Here is a 19,413-nt window from a genome sequence, read left to right as displayed (position 1 = left end):
AGTGGTGCAGGACGCCCGGAAATAGCACCATGCTGATGGAGGGGAAAAAAGCAACAAGAGGGAAATCCGGTTCATCAAGACTCATTCAACACAACTGCTTGCACTGCAAAACACTGCTCGATTAATGTATTCGTGGTTCATCATGCAATTTAATATCAACTGCTGTTTTTAAAAAGAAAAAAGTGCTCTTTTTTTTTTTTTTTAACTTTCACACTAACTGGAAACCCTGCTGCCCTCATGCTCTGCCTGCATTGTAATTACTACATATTAAAACTGCAGCATAGCATATTAAAACTACCATTCTGAACACATAACATTTATGTTTAAGTGCCTATTTTTGCTTGAACGTGGGACAGATGCTATGCTCCCCCAACACAAGAGGTGGCGTTAGATATCTGTCTGCAACATGACTGAGACTGGATAAAGGCTTGCTAATGCTGAACTGACGAGGCAGTCACCGCTTTAGCTCATCAACCTGCTTGGTTCATGTTGTAAACAAAGACCTTGGTCCGAAAGAAAATAGGAATTATATAGCCACGTACAGCATTGTCAAGGTGGACTACTTACTTTCCCAGTGCGGGTGAGTGACAAAGAGCTGATAAGCTTGTTAGAGTTATAACTAGCTAACCTGGTTAGCTAGCTAACTGCCAACTGGTCAGAGTGCACGTAAACATTTACCGTTAGCGAGGGAAGGGCATTTTAAAAACAGTGCTAACTTGCTTAACACTGATGTATTTGTGTGAATTCGAGCATTGCGTCGTTTTAGACAATTAGTCCAGTCTTGTTTAGGTAAGGCTGCTAGCGTCTCAGCTGGACTAACTGTAACCCAGCTAACTAACATATCAAAGGCTCAGGTTTGACCAGTTGAGGTTTGCTAACGTCAGACTCACAGCCTCGGCCCACCTGGACTCAGGCCGTGTCACCTGACTGACCGGAGGCTCTTGCAGTTTGTTGCGTAAAAGCAAGCTAGACAGGTGCAGGGCTTCCAACAGCGTTAACTTTAGCTAGCTGGCTGACCAAGACTGTCCAGGTTCCAGGCAAGAACACTGTCTTTCTGCTTCCTTTGGTATATCGTTATGTGTCTGCTGTCTTCATAGGATTTACCAACTTTAGGGTCTGACTCCAGCCGGACGCACTTTGGAAATAACACTTCAAGATGTTAACGCCTGACGTGCCTGACTACAACCTGTTTTGCTAGTTGTTTTTTAAAACTTTTTTTTTCTCCTTGTCTTCTTAGAAATGCAGTCCACAGTTAAACATAACTACCATGCCGAGAGCGAGGCGGACGTCAACAAACTTGTCAACCTCAAGCTGACTGCATCCTACACCTACCTTGCCCTGGTAAGATTTCAGCTAGAACAACTAGAAACTGCACTCAGTAGAGCACAGACCTCTTCCTGTATTTACTGTTGTGTGGTCATGTTTGTTTATCTGATGTCAGCAACTTTAAATCATCCCAAAGTCTGTGTAAACTGTTCAAAAGTGAATTTTTTTTTTTTTTTTTTTTTTTGCCTTTTTACTGTTTTATTGTCGTCTATAGTGGTTATTTGCATAGAAACACACTATTCAAATTATTAGCATATAAATGAGATTTTGTTTTTGTTGGGGGTCTCACTTGTGGCTCCACTATGTTTTGATTTCCTCCCTGTCTCTCTTAGGGGATGTACTTTGACAGGGATGATGTTGCCTTGCCAAACTTCTCAAGTTTTTTCTTGGAGCGCTCGGTGAAGGAGAGGGAGCAGGCAGAGAAGCTGCTGGAATACCAGAACATGAGAGGGGGGAGGATTTTGCTTCAGACCATTGCGGTGAGTCCAAAATGCCAGCTTTGTTCAAGTCAGTGTTGCTATCTTGATTGTCATGCAGCATTACTTAATTTGTTGGTTTTCGCCCCAGAATTTGACTACTTTCATACACTGGTATGTCTCTTGATCTAATTTCAACTTTGTTATTTTAGAAACCAAGTAGAGAGGACTGGAGAGGTGGCCTGGATGCAATGTCCTTTTCTCTGGATTATCAGAAGTCTCTCAATACTTGTGTGATTGATGTGCACCGCAGAGCTGGCACTCACAATGACCCTCATGTAAGTGTGACATAATATTAAATCTGGTTATTTATAGTTACAACCTTCAGAGACTACTATCTCATTAATTTTGCTCGCTTGAAGTAGATGATGATGAGAGATTAGTTACACATTAAACACGTATACAATTCTAAGACATATTGAGGAACCACACCAAGTCATAAGGGGATGAGGGATGTGCTCATCAGTGCATTCAGCCTCGACGAGCATGTTCCCTCCGTTTGGTTTTATCATATCAGCTATGTGTTTAACTTATGCACCACCTGTTGATGACTAATTTGCATTGCCTGTCTTACTTCTGTTTTAGCTGTGTGACTTCCTTGAGCAGCACTTCCTCACTGATAGCCATGAGACCATCAAGAAGCTGGGTGACTACATTGGCAGTCTGACCCGTCTCAACGCCTCTGAGACGCACGGCGCTATGGGAGAATACCTCTTTGACAAACATACACTATAAGCATGTTCTACATTTTGTGAGCCGAAGAGTCCTACAGGGCATTACTGCCTCTCACACTGCGCTCCTTTCCGTTACAGTGGCTGTGTTATTGTCACCACCCAAACCTCAGTCTAGTACACACCACACATTTGTTAAGAAAGCAAAGCTAAATAATACAGAATACCTCAATTTTTCCTTTATGTTTCAGTGACACAATTGTGACGTCTAGACCCTGGTGCTAGAAAGTATGTTGTTTCTCCAGCTGATTTTCAAAAGAGTCACATTTTATAGTTACTTAAGCTCCATAACTGTCATGCATTCCATTGGTCAAAAAATTCTACCTTTATAACTATTTTCTGAAAAATGCACACTATTTTGGATCAGACAATTTGCCGTTACTGTGATGAATTGATAAAATATGCCTCTTGAATAAAGTAAGCTTATATTGACATCTTGTTTTTGTGTTTTGCTTGTTTTTTAAACACATTTTGTTTAATTGTGACAGATAAAGCCACTTCAGCCACCATGCAGACTAAACATGCACTGTGCTTTATATAATGTCAGGCCTGCACCTATAGCACATTATATAACAACAGGACTTTGGGACTAATATATGTTTATCCACTGTTTAGTGGGAGGTTAATGTTTAACATTAAGCTACCAGGCAGACTGTGGTTTCAAAAATGTCAGTGCTGTTTCTCTGTAAATTATAGGCTATACCAATGACAAGATTCAGCTGCATACTGATGTCAACAGAGTGCATCATAGCAAGCTTATTTTGTCCCATGTGTTTCAGTTGCCCTCTAGTGATGACACGCCACTACAACATCCCAAATAAACAACAGATACACATTACGTATCTGAAATAGAAAGATTGGATTAATATTTGGTAAACTTATGTGGCCAAGAAAATTCTCCTGATTAAATGAAGATCATAGGACACAACTGACAGGCAGCTCTGTTATTGCTGTCTATGTGTATATGGTGAGGAGGGCCCTTAACAAAATAAAGGCTCCACTGGTTGGTATACTGAATTGATAAATAACCATGGAAGGGAGTTCAAGAGTATTAGAAACAGCTCCACATCCTTGCATGCTTGAACTTAATGTCCATACAAAGGTAATTATTCAGTGTCATATATCTAAATTTGAGAGTATTTTTACATGTTTTCATATAATACAAATGATTTGTAGAGGAACTCTAGCAAAGTATTTATTCTCTAGTGTAGCCTGTAAATTTTACTATCAGAGATGGCTGTTGTATGTTGTGTCGCAGCTACTGAGATGTCCAGATGTAGCAGAGCAGACACATGGCAGCACGCCTGAGGATTACCACTCACAATGTTCTAAATGTGGCTGTGTGTTTTGTACAGTAAAATGGTAAGCCAGGGATGGGACGTCCACTCTCAGTGAAAGTAGTCTGTAGATTGATGATTGAACTCCACAGCAGCAATGCCCAAGGGGATTAGTGAGAAAGGGCCGGATGCACCGCAATCTCCACTCAAAAGGATAAAGACAACCACGACTGCAATGTCCCACCAATCTAACGAATGGCTCGTCACTTTTCAATCTCAGCAAGGAGAGCCTTCTCCACTCTTCGACCTGCGTGAGATTGTTACGGTGGAAAGGTAATGTAAGGAAAGGTGGCTGCTGCTCTCTAAGCATCTTCAATCGGACAAAGCAACAGATGTGTTGTCAGCAAACTAATATAGGGAGGGGGGCGGGGGGGGATTAAATCACAGCACTGCTTTAGTGATTTGCCAGCACTTTAGCTTAGATGGAATGGGCTGGAGGAAGACCAGCAGTCCGAGTCACTGGCATGCAGAAGAACGAGGGGACAATGGGTGTGTGAGGGCTCCAACTGGCCCAGGGGAAGAGGCTTTAAATACATTTTGAGATAAAAGTTGTTCTAACAAATTAGTCGATATAGAGGAGTTAAAAGGAATATACTACAAGGTAAGATTACTACTGCATTATTAACAAACATTTTTATTGTGATCAAATTATGTAAGTGGCATTTTGTTTTGTTCTTAATTATTCATACAATGCCTGTCACTTTTGACAGGAACAATATGTTTTTCCCCATCAGTCAATGTGAACAACACTACCAGCCCTTACAAAAAGCTTAGACTGATGGATACAGTTTATAAGAGCAGAGAGTATTGTGAGTAGATTATTCCAGTTGATTCATTCAGCATCTCCCTGTTTGTGTGCAGTACGTAAGCACCAAGACAATGTTAATGTCGTCTCTCAGGTTTGATGCAACAAAATATTTATTTGCTTGAAACAGAGCCCAATGGTTTTCATGCATTATATTTTACAAGTCATTTTTTGTATATATATTTAAGTTTGTGATATTCATGCAAATTATGAGCAACAAGACTGGGTTTTTCCCTCAGTGTTGGCTGTATTCCACTGGACCACTACCTTTGAAATCCCTTCAGAGAGCCATCCCATCATTCTAAAAACGTCTCAGGGATATTTAGGATGGGTGGGAGAAACTGCAACAGAGGGCTGTTGGTGGGGAAAAGAGAGATAGGAGACCATCTCCTGTATTTACGCTTTGAGTATCTGGGATTTTGGATTAATACTGTAGTGCCAGCATTTAATCCAGCTACATGTAAAAACAGTAAGAGGGGTGAAATGGGGAAGAGTAAAATGGGGGAGAGAAAGCATGGGTTATGGGGAGGGTGAGATGACAGAGGAAATGAGAGTAACAGAGGATTAGGGTCAGCCATGTTGAGCATCTGGCTCAGAGATGTCCTGTACTGTGTGAAGGCCTGGAACTATGATGCATTGCATAAGGATTACACTGCGAACACACTCACACCACAGGGTGTCAGCATGAAAGGGAATGCCAAAACTACATGAATACCTGCATTGATTCTGCCGGTTCACAGCTGACATGAGGTTGGCAAGTGTGGGGGTCCGGGCCCGGAGGGCTGCGGAGCCTTCTGAACCAGAGCCAAAGGCCACACCAGAGCCAGCGCACCACCATGACCACCCCCATACAGAGCACCACCCCGGCCATGACTACAACCACATGAAGGACAAGTTCATGAATGAGCTTGGCAGACTGCCAAGTGAGTCCCTCCTGGCATTTGCCAGAAACTGCTATTTCATTTCATCCATTTATTTCCATACTGCTGCATACCCTAGCCCTCTGTGTTGCAGAGGGCTGGGGCCTACCCCATCATGCACTGGATGTAAAGGCAAGGAAACATCCTTGACAAGATGCTAGTCCATCACTGGGCTTTGTCATTTATTGATTATTTAAAATTTTAATGTGTATTCTCTTTTTTTCTTTTTTTTAACCTGCTGCTGCTTTACAGCTTCATCTTGATTTGTATGGTTAGGACTTCAACACAGCTGGAACTATACAAGTGGATTTTACAGGGATATAGCCACATTTTATGGTTCATAACTGCCAGTCATTTTCCATTTTCATGGCTGAGAACATCTGAGTGAGGAAAGAGAACGAGTATTGCTCTCCTCCTCTTTCCTAACAACTACTGCTGAGGTGCCTTGTGTAAAGCACAAAACCATGAACTGCTCCAGTAGAGCTGCTCAGGACTGTGGTTGACCAGGGCCACTCCTGGCTGTGAATGTGTAATTATATAATAGTGGAGCAGGGTGTTGTTGAAGATGTCCATGCATTCTCAGCAAAAACTAACTTTAAAAGAGGAAAACAAAGCCCATCAAGGGAAAAATAGTCTCAAACAAACATTCCAGGACAGTCCTATCCATTGCTGCAAGCAACGCCAATTTTACCCCTCAAAGATATTATGGATTATGCCCTTCGTCCTGTTTCCCAGCTTTGCCAAAGCTGTTTATGTTCACATATATTGAATGAACAGTTTCAGATTAAACGAATAACCTGATTTATCTGAGTGGATTTTGCTTTCTACATAATCTCAAACTATTGCGGAAGATTTAAATCTTGAAAATCCTGATGTTGTAGTACAACATGCTTTTACAAAGTCTTTGAAACAGGAGGCAGTGTTTGTGCCTACTCACTGACGTAATGGTTCAGGATGATTGCTGAAGAGCTTGCCACATCATGTTATCATTCTGCTCTCCCTGTTGTTATCTTCAACTTTAAAGTTACACATATAACCTTACATCGTTCCATACATATTGTGAATATAAAGGATAGCAGAAAAGAAAACTTCCAATCCAATAAACATATTCCTATTGTACATTATGTAACTTCATGTTTTTCTTTTGCAGTGCCCATGTGGGCAGTGGGGGGCATTGTTGTTGTGGTCCTGGCTTTGGTGGCATGCTTCATCTTCTGTATTTTCAAAAAGTGTTTTGGAAAAAAGAAAAAGCCAAAGAAAGCGAGAGAGCGGAAGGCTGGTCGCCGCAGAAAGGCAAAGGAAGGGGAAGGAGAGGCTGGGGAGAAGGTATGGTGTACACAGAATGGATAATGATAGTTCCCACTTAAATATAATCACTGGTTCTTCTTACCTCTACTAATTAATCCCATCAGATATTGAACATACCAATGCTTTGTCTTGTAGGAGGGGGAGGTGAAGAAGGAAGGGGAGGAAGAGGAGAAAGAGCAAGAAAAGTTGGGTAAGCTGGAGTACTCCTTGGACTACAACTTCACAGATTCCCAGGTAGGTTCTGTGTGGCACTGCTTATCTGCAACAAACAAAAACTCTAGTTTTAGTCATATTATTTAATACTTGCTTACCTGCTTGTTCTCTCTCCGAAGCTCATAGTGGGAATCCTTCAGGCCCAGGACCTTGCTGCCATGGATATGGGGGGCACCTCAGACCCCTATGTCAAAGTCTTCCTGTTACCAGACAAAAAGAAGAAGTATGAGACCAAGGTCCAGCGCAAGAATCTGTGTCCCGTTTTCAACGAGACTTTCATCTTCAAGGTACATCATGTCTCACACTGTGCCTTTTCGTTGACTTTATGTCGTCTGTCTTTTGTTTGTTGTTGCTCTTGTCTTTATGTCTCTGTCGCAGTTTGTGTCGATGTTCCAGGTTGTTGATGAGCTTTCACCTTTTGCCCCACTGAGTTCATGGGGCAGAAGTTTGGCGTATGTCTCTACTCCCCTTCGTCTTTAATCCCTCATTCCTTGAATGGCGTCTGTCAAGGTATCCCCCCAGATAACAATGTTGTCGTACGTTGATGCACTTTTTCTTTGTCTCACGTCACTACATGTTCTTTGTTTGGATTTGTAAAATCTGTTACATGTAAAAAAGATGAATGAGTCTGAAATAATGCACCATCCAAATCTTCATTATTAATTACTGAAAAGCGCATGTTTCTCCTTTGTGACTTTGCTAACTGCTTCTCTTTCAAGATCCCATACGCAGAGCTGGGTGGGAAAACCCTGGTGCTGCAGGTCTTTGACTTTGACCGTTTCTCCAAGCATGATATGATTGGTGAGATCAAGATTCCCATGAACAGTGTGGATTTAGGTCAGCCAATGCAACAATGGAGAGACTTGGAGAGCGGTGAGAAGGAGGAGGTACGACATGCCATGTTTTCAAACGTGTTAATATTTCATGTAAATCTATATAGTGAACCTTCACATCTAAAAATACTTTCAAAATATATAGAAATACATAGAAAAGATGAATGTATTCATATGCTCTATTTTAAGTAATTAAAACCCACACTGCACACAAGAAAATCAATAAATAATCATCACTGGAGGATTAATAGATTAAGTATTTTATTTGTTAGAATAAGTCTGCCTCGATGACATGCCATAATGTTATCCATCAATTGTTTTCCTTTCAGCAAGAAAAACTGGGAGATATTTGCATTTCTTTACGCTATGTGCCCACTGCTGGAAAACTGACAGTGAACATCATGGAAGCGAAAAACCTGAAGAAGATGGATGTTGGTGGTTTATCAGGTAAGCTGTCTCTTATTCTTACTTTATCAGTTTCCTTCAGTCCTTCTGTTACAAGAAGTACTGAAATAGTCCTCGGGGGAAAAAAAAAAAGCTTAGCAGATTTTTTCCCTCTTTCATAAGATCCATATGTGAAGATTGTGCTGCAGCAAAATGGAAAACGGATTAAGAAGAAGAAGACGACAGTCAAGAAGAACACGCTCAATCCTTACTTTAATGAGAGTTTCAGCTTTGATGTTCCCTTTGAGCAGATACAGGTTGGTTGTGTCATAACACCCATGATCACTTTGACACATTATAGATGCCAATAATGTAATGGGGGTGATTCGATAATACTGCTTGCTGTTTTTTTCCTCCAGAAAGTGCAGGTTGTCATAACAGTGTTTGACTATGACAAGCTTGGGAGCAACGACCCCATTGGGAAGACCTTCATGGGTTATGGAGCGACAGGGGTCGGCCTGCGACACTGGTCGGACATGCTGGCCAATCCCAGACGCCCAGTAGCCCAGTGGCACACTCTCATGCCAGAGGAGGAAGTCGATGCAGCTCTGAAGGCTAAACCTCGTTAGACTGATACCCTTCTCAGTTCAGAAAATTGCTTTTCAATGTTGATCCTCATGTTGTCTTGATTAACATGTTCTCTGATGCCATACCTTTTGTTCCTTTTTGTTCTTAAGAGATATTTGAATGAGGGTGGGTGTGTATGTGTGTGTATGTGTGGTTGGGTGTGGCTGTTGGTGTGCGCCTGTGTGATATGCTGATATGAGAACCTCTCCCTCCTCTCTGACTGTCTAAATGTGTACTTGGAAAAACCATACTAGTAAATGTGCATCTTTTGTGTATGCTCATACATGGTCCTAGTTATAATTAGGCTAAATAAAGTAAAGAATTCACAGATTGTTTGGCTTATTCTGACAAATTGGTTTTGAGTCTGGGGACAACATTGTTTAGTCTATAGCAGCAAGTCATGTTTAGTAGACTAGGCCTTTTTGCTTGTTTTGCTGTGCTGTAAAAAAAAAAAATAAATAAATAATGCAGTATGGTAGCACAACAGTGCCCTGAAAATGCTAGGCTATGTTCAGAGATGTCACAAAAGCAAATAAAGCCATATTGACTAGCCACCTCGACTGCACATTTCTTCACTGCTTTTGAAATGCCTTATCTTAAAGTCAAATTGCCACAGAGTTTGAATGGATAGAGATGAGACCTCCTTGTGTATTACAACAATTTCCAGTGGTGCACTCAACGTGGTTTCAACAGCATTTTTATATTCTGTCATGTTTCATGTGTGGAGAGGACACGACAGAGAGCGTTCACTATAACTGCATGAGGAATGCTCATTCAGATATTCTGTTGCCATGGTAACACATCACCTTTCTTGGGCTCATGCACCAAATCAGCACTGATTTACACTATTTCCACGCTCTGGGCTATAACAGATAGACTATTACAGATCAGTGTTTCCATGTCAACATTAGTAGTCAGTCTGTGGCAGCGAACGTGGGTGTACCAGACGACGCATGAGGTAGATTTGACCTCGGCTGGATGCCACTGTTATATAAATTCACATTGTAACACCTTCAGTGCACTGTAGAGCAGGAACATACAAGAGGGGCAGACAGAGGGCGCCTTTCCTCCCTGTGGAGACACTGTTGCCTAGCAACACACCACAAACTTTCTGCTCAGACTACTTTCGGCTTGTTAGCAGGTGACCCAACTCTATTATTACAATTGCCAGAAAGCAGGTGAGTTTATCACCATTTCTACCCCAATTATGTCACTTCAAAGTGTTATTTAAACGGCATGTGTTAGTCAAGTGGATAGGAGTGACCTTAAGATAGGAGGTCAGAGTCACTGCCTGTGGCCTGGGTTAACTTTACATTGATTTCAGAGGGAGTTATCTCGTTTCAGCGCTCGGCCGGTCAAACAGTAACGGTTAAAATATGCCCTGACGCTATGCGCAATGAACAAATAGCCAAATCATTACCTCAGCTGAAGTGTTCATGCAAACCACTGTTTACTTTGGACGCGAGTCAATAAATTCAGCTAGCTCCGTGGCCTTCTTTGTCTCTGCTCTTCACAGGATGAGCGCCGCGCGGCCACGTGAGGGCGCGGGCTGCGTCACCTGGTGGGGTTTTAGCCCTGCGCGCGACCTACTGAGTGTAGGTGAGGCTCCCGTGCACGACGATGTGATGATAACGTGCTTTATAGCAGCATGTCCTATCCCAGCTTTAGATTCCCACGCTTGTGAGTTGTAGAAAATAAAATAAAATGTTGACTAGGTGTATAGTGACATCATGCTGTGTTGCAGCTGCTTACTCTCTCCCGCTCCCTTTCTCCCTGCAGGCCCCGAGAGACAAGAGGGGCATGTCAATGTTTTGCTGGTGGGCAGCGCAGATCCAAGACACATTCTGAAAACCATTGCTGGTTTACGGGAGACAGACAGCCTTCATGTGAGCCCCGAGGCTTGTTAATCATACAATCAGTGAGGATAAAGTGGTGTAATGTGTGGCTAAACTCCCTGTCTGCTCCCATGTAGATTTGGGTGATAGAAAACAGTATGGACGTGGTGGCAAGACATTTGGTGCTGCTCTATCTGTCTCTAACACCCCAGGAAAGCATGGGTCTACATGGTGGGTGTACACACCAGTATAATTCTGCAGTGTAAATAGTGGTATAGGAAATTGTGTCACAGCCCATAGAATGCCTTGCCATGTTTTATCTCTTAGAGAAGACTGAGGTTTTCCTGGAGGTGTTTGGCAACAGTGAGATCCGCAGCCATACAGAGGAGATACTCAGACATGCGGCATCACAGCTCTCTCTGTCTGTAAATGACACACCGGACACAGCCAAGAACTCCTGCCTGGACACAACTTCACTCAAGGCAGGAAAACACTCTTTAATCAGTCTATCCTTCAAAGATGCTGTGGGATTTCCAAATACTGATATCCATCTGAGAAATTTGCTAATGCATGAGTGCTCCAAAAAGTTTGGTTTAAGTCCCTCAATCTCATTCTGTTTGCTATTTCTACAGTACAAAGAGCGAGATGAGCTGGTTAGGATATTCAAGCTATGGATCAAGCCTTCATCTACCAAATCTCCATCTGGCCATGTTGTTCCTGTCTCTATAACTAAGGCCTGGGATGGACGGGTCAGGCAGCACCTGGGAACACGCTACGATTCCAGGAGGGGTTCCTTCGACTGGGACTTGGCCATGAAGCTACACCAGAAAGGGGTATCAGGCCACTGTGTGCATTTTTGTTGCTCTTCTCAGCATCCTAACTGCAGCCTAAATCTACTGAATTTGAAATGACATTCTTAGATGTTGGGATGTGGATGCTCATTCTTTGCTTCTTGTGCATCTTCAGTGTGGTGTCATCAACAAGCAGCAGTATGTTCGATGGAGGGAACGGGGCGTGGCGTTTGACATGAGGGAAGGTGCCTATCAAACAACCAATGCAACTTTGCTCTCCACAAGAATATTCAGCCATGTAAGTATGTTTTTTGTAGTGACACAGCACATGGATGTGATACTTTGATACCATAAGGGAACTGAGCTTGTATTTTGTGTATGTCTGTGTATATGTGTAGAGGGGTGACAAACTTGCAGCTCAAGGCTACTGGGGAGACATTGTTTCCAGTCCCTACCTCTCCTTTGGCATTGAGACTGAGGACAAAAGCCTACTGAAGACACAGAATGGGCAACATGTAAAGGTAAAATGTAATAATTGCATCGTTTGCATGTTTGATAAAATGCTGTGCATGCTGAGGAACATATTAATTTCTTTATTTCCCCCATCTGTCCTCCGTATCCACAGACAGCCCAGGATATCTCCTTTGCAAACGTCCAGGCATTATTACAACGCTTGTCCTGTAGGAGGAGCAGTCCCACTACTTCTCAGTCAGACACAGAGAAAACAGAGGCAGAGGAGCTGCCCTCACAGCCAGAGGGTTACCACAAATCTGTCAGCATTAATGGTAAATGGCCACCTATTAACACAAGCGGCCCTGTTGGTTTTAGGTGAACAGCAGTGCAGTGCTGCTTAGTGCAGGAATATTAGTTCACACATTGGCACAAGCTCTCCAGCTCATATCAAACTTCATGAAGCCTTATGGTCAAGTGCAATGCTTTTTTTTCACTGTATTTTGATGTGGCTGTTTAAATGCATTACAGCTATGTAAATATGACCTGCCTATGGAAGAATACTTTGATCATCGTGATGCCTTGATGTTTAATACATTAAAAATGTATTCAGTGTATGAGATAAATGCCATGAAATTATATACTGAATCTATCTCTTTCCAGATCTGATGCATCTGAATAGGATCTCTGTGACCTTCCTGCCCATGGACTCTCTCTCCAAATTACCAGAAAAACAGAAATACTCTCAGTTCTTCAACACCATCTACTTCTCTGCCAGGTGTGAGCTCTGCTTTCACAAACCATGTGACCTGATGCATAATGCATAGTTCTTTCTTGCTCTCTTTTTTTCCCTACATAGAACCAGACTAACTGAACCTTAAATGTCTCAGAGCAGCCGTTCACATTCCAGTCATCTCCACTGCAGAACACTTTGATTGCCAACTGTGTTTCATTGCCTGTTATTTCTCTCTCCCTCTCGATCAATATTGTAAAGCTTGGTGCACCAGTTGGGCCTGACGCTGAGACAGATTGCAGCACCAAAAGCTGTGCTCGTCGTGGAGCTGGCCAAGTGAGGGTTTTTATAGTAACAGGCTCTGTTACCATGGTGACAATTCAGTCACCTAGAGTACAGTCAGCCTGCCATGCACTACACATGACAAACACAAATCAGATTTTAGAGAAATTCCTTTTTTTCTTTAAATACTCTGTTTGCTGCATAGTCCATATTTCAGTTTCCTCCTAGATGTAATTTGCATTGTGGCTAGTTTCAATCACATATAATTTTCGTATTTAATCAATATGATTGTTTTATCCATGTGTGTCTCAGGTATCTATTGGATCTGAATAAAGAGCAAGAAGCAGGCTTTGCGCAGAGAGTGGCGAGCATGGCTCAAGAGGCTGGATTTGAGCCACGGCACGAGGCAAAGAGTGACGACGCCTTTGCCACTTTCACACTGCAGAAAGAGTAAAGTTGGCTAAACCCAGCAGAGCTCAAGACACATTTTTACTCTGCTCAGCACATTACATGATGTAACAGATTGAAAGTCAAGCCGATATTTCGTCAGAGCTCATACATTTTCTTCCATTTTTCCTCCACAGGGAAGATCACTAGCTAGTGAGAAACAACTGTCAAATTCTTTCCATAGTTATTAATAGCTATATTATTGGGCTTTGTTTTTTGGTCTTTTTTGTGGATGAATTATTTTTTATTAGAGGTTCAGACTGTTAATGGATGGTTCAGTATTTGAATTTTCAAGGCTGCTAATCAAATTCTCCTTTTCTCCTACTTGGAACAGTTCTCCTTTGAATTACATTGACAGAAAATGACCATTTAGTGTTATGTGCATTTTAATAATTTGTGCATTTTTTTTTTTACTCTCAGTAAATGCCACACAGCCAAACAATTGCATCTCAGTTATCTCGAGGGACAAGCACTGCAACACTGCTGCAACATTTTCCTGAAACCACTGAAACTGTCTTCTTGCTTCTTGGTGCCTCCTGTGTGTGCGCTCACTTCCAGCGTCCTCCCACCTTGCCCTTATTACCATGACCTTTTTTGCTGGATGGAGAAGAAAAAAGTCAGAGAGGGTTATGAATAGTCATTTAACACACACAGCTAATCAGCAAACGTCTCTCAATGGAATTTGGATATAAAGCCATTAAGTTATATGTAATGTCATTAATAGATACAGGGAGAAAAATTGTTCACTGCTATTTTGGGGTTTCTCTCCTAAAATTTGGTTTGAAATCTTTGCATATCTCCAGATGTAAATTGTGTTGTATCTTGGCTCGTCACGGCAGACGTGCAAACCGACTCACAATTTCTGTGCATGTTGAATTCTATTCAGGAGCACGTTGATCTGAAAATAAACAAATAAGTAAAAAGACATTCAAATATGTGTTGGAAATTTGATGTCATGAACTCAACAGACATTTTCAAAATGGTCTCCCGCATCTCCGGCATATTCTCTGCTAAATTGCCCACCTCATACTTCTGCCTCCTCATCTTCTCAGTCAAGTCGAATTTCTCTGACTCCAGCTGGTAGATCCATTCCCACATTTCCTTGGCTCGCTCTCTAAAACAGCCAGAAGAGCATCAGCCATGGGAAACCACCGAGCTATGTGCCGTCTGTATTTGCAGTGTCTAATTTCTCTCTCTGGAGCCTGAGGATTTACTTGATATTAATGAAATGCCACAAGACAATGATCCACAGCGGTTTCAAATGGTGTTTGCCAACCTTACGCAACTCCAGATTTCGACAGCATGGGATGGAAAGTGCTGAGTGATTATTTGAAACCATAAGCCAACTGACAAATCAAATTTTAGCAACAAGATGTATAAAAACAGTATAAGTTCATATGGAGTTATGCTAGAATTTTTCTGCAAGATCCCACTGGTTCTTTGGTGCAAAAACACCCACAAGACCCCGAGGGCTCCCAGACCCCCATGAGTCTCAGCTGACCTCAGGCCGTCCTCTCTCAGGTTGTCAATGGCCAGCGGCTTGCGTCTCTCCGCCAGAGTCTTCTTCTTTATCTCCCTTCCTGTTTGCTTCTTCCCTCTCCTCTGCTCTGCCTGCAGGAAACAAACCAACACATCTTACTTACAGACATGTCAAGGCTCAGATCAGCATGCAGAGCAGTTAATTCAGAGGGAAATAGAGGATACACAAACAACCCATGTACTTGCAACATATAGTATCACATTAATAAGGAAAAAACTGCCCACAATTTTAGTATTCCTCTGAGAGACTATTAGCATTACACTGACCTTAGCCAAGAATCCTCCAAAGTGAGCCCCCATGTTGGAGAGCACCTTCTTCTTCTTGGCCTCATCGTCTGCCCTCTTCTTCGCCTCCTCATCCTCCTTCCTCTGTCTTTCCTCCTGCAGAAAAACCAAGCATGAGATCTTCATATTTCTTTGGCTTAGTATACTCATAATGGGATAAAAAAAAAAAAAGAAAGAAAAAAAAAAAAAGCACACATTACTCTACAAAGTGCACATTAAATCGGTTCCCGTTCAGTTTCATTTGACCATGGTAACTTTGACAGATGATCAACAGTGTAGGCAGTGTATATATAATACAGTGCTAATTAAAATGCCCTCCATTATTAATTACCGCAATTCTTGTCTGTCTGTCCCGCTCTTTTTCAGCCCTCACGCGCTGCTGCTCTGCTCTTTCCGCCCTGCGACTCTCCTAAAAAAGACATACTGCATGCATCATCCGGCTGTTGCCACACAGCTCATTAATCACATACAATTCTTCATTAGGCGATATATTCTTACATCTCTTTCTTGACAAACAGATAACAAAGAGAGTATGGGATAGGCAAAGGAGAGAAGGGCATTACAATTCTCTCTTTGAGCCCAATCAGCTCCTCTTCCTCTTTCTTCCTCTGATCAAAGTGAACTTCAATCAGAGTCTGCAGCTCCAGAAGATCCTTCTCCATCCTCTTCCTGTGGATGTCCTGAGTGGGATCAGTGGATTTGTGGCTCAAGTTACAATAATGCTCTTGATCATCACTCAACATTTAGTAATTTATACCATAATCATGTTGTTATTTCATTAAGAGGGGCTTTAGAGAAACATACATCGAAGTCTACTCTCTCTCCCTCAGGAATTTTAGGGGCGGCAAGCTGAGTGACCAGCGGCCTGTGAAAGAACGTGAAGGCACTTCTGACATATCAGCACGTTTTTTTATTTCTTTTCTTTTTTTATGACTGGTAACTTTCTGTGCCGTTGAGCATAGTTTCAGTGCTATGCAATTCAAACATCACTCATTACAAAATATTCTCAAAAGTATGGTCATGCGCACATTCATACATACTTGTATTTGGGGCGTTCTTCTTTAGTTAATCAGCCAGGGCAGAAATGAGAAAGTGAATTAACAAAATGAGAAAGGGTGGCCCGTTTACTGTCAAAAACCCGCAGTTTGATTAGAAAACACAGGAGGAGAAATGAGTCCAAAAAACGTACAGAGCAATAAATGACACAACACACTTGCATAAAAATATGATCAAATCTAAACACATTTAAAAATCCACAGCTCTAAAAAGCCACTCTGCTCATTATCTATAAACACTGTGTTAAAAGAGAACTAATTTTGTTTATACTCAAAGCTCTTGATCAGGGTTTATATTTCATATAGACAATTTTAGGGCCGCACTTGCTATTACGTTGATTAAATGTCCTTTGCTTATCTAGGGCTAAATTTACTTTTCACAGAAGAGTTTTTGCATGCCACTGAGAGGAGGCTTATGGTGGTTAGAGCATACTGTGTGCTAAAATGCGATGCAAATATCCTGCCATGAGTGTTCCACGGAGGAGAGGCATCATTTACATTTCATGTTTACTCTTAATTTCCACAGAAAAAAGTGCTACGGCATTTTAACTGACAAAAGAATTCAACATCATGTGAAGCTGTGCTGCTGATTTAGGTTATATCTAATAAAAGTTTGTTATATCTTTTGTTAGGTGGGTGAAATCAAGACGGTGTAGCATCAAACTCTCACCTCCCTCACCCTGCTCCTCCTCTTCCTCTGAAGAAAGACAGAGTGACCAAATAAGAAGAGAGAAGACAGATGAAGCAACTAAAAAAAAGAAAAAAATCATACATACAAATGTACTCACCCTCGTGATGCCTGCTACATGAGGAAGAAATAAGACATTAGTCATAAACAGAAGGTCATGTTTTATGCTTATACATAAGTGTGTAAATGACAGGCAGGGGTATAACTCACTCATGCTCCTCCTCTGCATCAAACATGGTGGCACTAGAGAGAGATGAATGCAAGACAAATGACAGACATGACTGACTCATATGCACAGCATTACTCGCATCTTACTCAGATTTTATGCTTTGATATTCAAATGTACTATGGTTTAGAATAATACCCATATTTTCAATAAATATGGTTTAGTTCAGGGGGGATGAAATGAATTTGTAAACCAAATCCTCGCAGACAGGAGTGTCAGTTCATTCTGGAGCCTGATTGGCTGACAGCACCGCTCCTCTAATTCAAACAGGGTGAACCTGCCACATGGAGGTTTTCCAGTTCAGATTCTGTACATTTGTGTGATTGGGAGGATTTCAGTAATAGTTTATTTAGGAGAGCCGGTCAAGACCAAGTGCAGCTGTGATGCACTGACTGCAATTATTCTGAAACCGATGAGTTTTGAAAATGTGCCAACTTTAAATTGAATTGAAAGGAATTCTCCTACATCTTGGACAAAATACCCTTTTTCTGACTTCCTCAAACTGAGACAAGATGGTCGATACCACTTTCACCTCTGTACGTCCAGTGGTTCAGCAACTCTGAAGCTGTCTTATTTACACAATGTATTATGTGTATTTGAAATATGCATCTTGGAATTTAAAAAAAAAAAAATGAGAGCCATTTTAGGAAAAGGTAAACATGACACATTGTGTAAATATGAAAGCTTCGGAGATGCTGTAAGGTTTTTTTTTGTTTGTTTGTTTTTACTTTGATAGAGCCAGGCTAGCAACTCCCATAGAGGTCAAGTCTTTACGCTAAGCTAACAAGAAATTCTACCCTGAGGAGCCGAACCAGTGGACGTACAGAGGTGAAAATGCCATCGAACATCTTGTCCAAGTCTGGGTAAGTTGGAAAAAGGCTATTTTGCCCAAAATGTTGGAATATGCCCTTAACAATATAAACATTAAAGGTGCACTATGCAAAACTGCTCAGGGTCAGGACCATTAAAACTGACAGAAAAAATGTGGAACACTGCTCAGCGTGAGACTTAATGGCTGAGTCTGCAAGTTTGTCTGACTCACAGAGAAACCGTGCTCTTATTTCATGCTTTTTGTGGGAGCTGAGTCTAAATGGGCCATACTTTAACTGACCGTCAATATTGCATAGTGCACCTTTAACCATATTTCATCATCTATGTATATAACTGGAAGTAAGCTAAAACTTGATGTCTTGTAATGGGGCCCCATGTTAGAAGGCCCAGTGGATGTCAAAGTTCTAGTTTAATTGTATAAAACATGGCAGGCCAGGAGGTTCAGGTGTAATCGCTGTAAAAGATGTATCCTTTTGTCAGAATATCAAAGCGCACCAAACAAGTACACGACTCGGTGAGAGGTGGCCACCTGGGGTTGAGCAACACGTTCAGCTCGGGTCAGTGTTTTCGCAGTGAGAACAAGATTAAGGGGAAGGCCATTTGTAGCTAATGAGCTAGGAATAGAAGGGGCCGGAGGGACTCAGCTGGAACAGTGTCCTGTTACCCAGGATAAGAACTAGGTATCAGCTGGCGAATCCTCCTTGTTTAATTTGATTTACAAGAAAGAACGTGGGATGGAGCGTTTAAGCCAGTCTGCTGGGCACTATTAACACCAGCCAAGTCCACGATTATCATTCGATCTGCTCGAAGCCCCACTGAACTGCAGGGGTGTAGTGAATAAACCGAGTCTCAATGTACTTCAAGCCCTTTAAATACAATTTGTCGTACATTACCATCACTTCACCAGGTTATATATTTAAATGTGATGTAGTATTGATTTCCTGGTGACAGATACTACAAAATGCAAAGCAGCTTAGTCAAAACAGTGTGAAGAATTGCATAGTGACTGATTCAATCCAGAATGAGGAACCAAGCCCGACCATAAGGGTTTCTGGCCAGACAGCCCAACAATGGAGACAATTTTCCCCAGTGTAAACAACTGCAGGCCCTCCCAGACAAACCGTCTTTGAGTGTATTAACTTGGCAGATCAAGGAAGGAGGCCGCCTGAGTCTTTTCGATCCTTTCATAGTTAGTTTTTAGCCCAGACCTCAGAGCATGAGCATGTGAATCTGAGTAAACACGGCCGAGAGGACAAAAGGCAGATGAGGGATTGGGACAGGAATTCATCGC

The 19,413-nt window shown here is 41.8% G+C and overlaps 4 protein-coding genes across 5 annotated transcripts; 3 read left to right on the top strand and 1 right to left on the bottom strand.

Annotated features, from left to right (window-relative positions):
• Nucleotides 1-406: 406 nt before the first annotated feature.
• LOC115378127 (ferritin, lower subunit) lies at nt 407-2,967 on the top strand. Of its 2 annotated transcripts, none has more exons than XM_030078283.1 (5): nt 407-580; nt 1,238-1,341; nt 1,659-1,805; nt 1,955-2,080; nt 2,388-2,967. In XM_030078283.1, the coding sequence occupies exons 2-5, from the start codon at nt 1,240-1,242 to the stop codon at nt 2,535-2,537; spliced, it is 525 nt and encodes a 174-aa protein (XP_029934143.1). In that variant the 5' UTR covers nt 407-580; nt 1,238-1,239; the 3' UTR covers nt 2,538-2,967. The 2 variants fall into 2 exon arrangements, with proteins under 2 accessions (XP_029934143.1, XP_029934144.1); XM_030078284.1 differs by lacking the exon at nt 407-580 and adding an exon at nt 930-1,037.
• A 1,312-nt stretch (nt 2,968-4,279) lies between these two features.
• Nucleotides 4,280-9,520, top strand: syt5b (synaptotagmin Vb). The gene is made up of 9 exons (XM_030078495.1): nt 4,280-4,471; nt 5,416-5,598; nt 6,746-6,921; nt 7,039-7,137; nt 7,236-7,403; nt 7,836-8,003; nt 8,279-8,396; nt 8,517-8,650; nt 8,753-9,520. Exons 2-9 carry the CDS (start codon nt 5,421-5,423, stop codon nt 8,960-8,962), a joined length of 1,251 nt encoding a protein of 416 aa, XP_029934355.1. The 5' UTR covers nt 4,280-4,471; nt 5,416-5,420; the 3' UTR covers nt 8,963-9,520.
• A 957-nt stretch (nt 9,521-10,477) lies between these two features.
• dnaaf3l (dynein axonemal assembly factor 3 like) lies at nt 10,478-13,505 on the top strand. Its single transcript, XM_030078226.1, has 11 exons — nt 10,478-10,559; nt 10,740-10,846; nt 10,933-11,026; nt 11,123-11,277; nt 11,428-11,628; nt 11,762-11,884; nt 11,985-12,107; nt 12,212-12,371; nt 12,700-12,814; nt 13,031-13,105; nt 13,364-13,505. Exons 1-11 carry the CDS (start codon nt 10,478-10,480, stop codon nt 13,503-13,505), a joined length of 1,377 nt encoding a protein of 458 aa, XP_029934086.1.
• A 450-nt stretch (nt 13,506-13,955) lies between these two features.
• LOC115378196 (troponin T, slow skeletal muscle-like) lies at nt 13,956-17,301 on the bottom strand. Its single transcript, XM_030078379.1, has 12 exons — nt 17,276-17,301; nt 17,166-17,179; nt 17,048-17,074; nt 16,363-16,381; nt 16,127-16,187; nt 15,886-16,002; nt 15,654-15,731; nt 15,305-15,418; nt 15,000-15,109; nt 14,522-14,612; nt 14,356-14,396; nt 13,956-14,095 (listed from the first exon to the last, which is right to left on the bottom strand). The coding sequence occupies exons 1-12, from the start codon at nt 17,299-17,301 to the stop codon at nt 14,047-14,049; spliced, it is 747 nt and encodes a 248-aa protein (XP_029934239.1). The 3' UTR covers nt 13,956-14,046.
• Between the last annotated feature and the right edge of the window lie 2,112 nt (nt 17,302-19,413).

Source organism: Myripristis murdjan, chromosome 19, assembly GCF_902150065.1.
Source record: "Myripristis murdjan chromosome 19, fMyrMur1.1, whole genome shotgun sequence".
NCBI classification, from domain to species: domain Eukaryota; kingdom Metazoa; phylum Chordata; class Actinopteri; order Holocentriformes; family Holocentridae; genus Myripristis; species Myripristis murdjan.
Note: the sequence above shows the minus strand (reverse complement) of the source record. Positions and strands in the feature narration are given on the sequence as shown.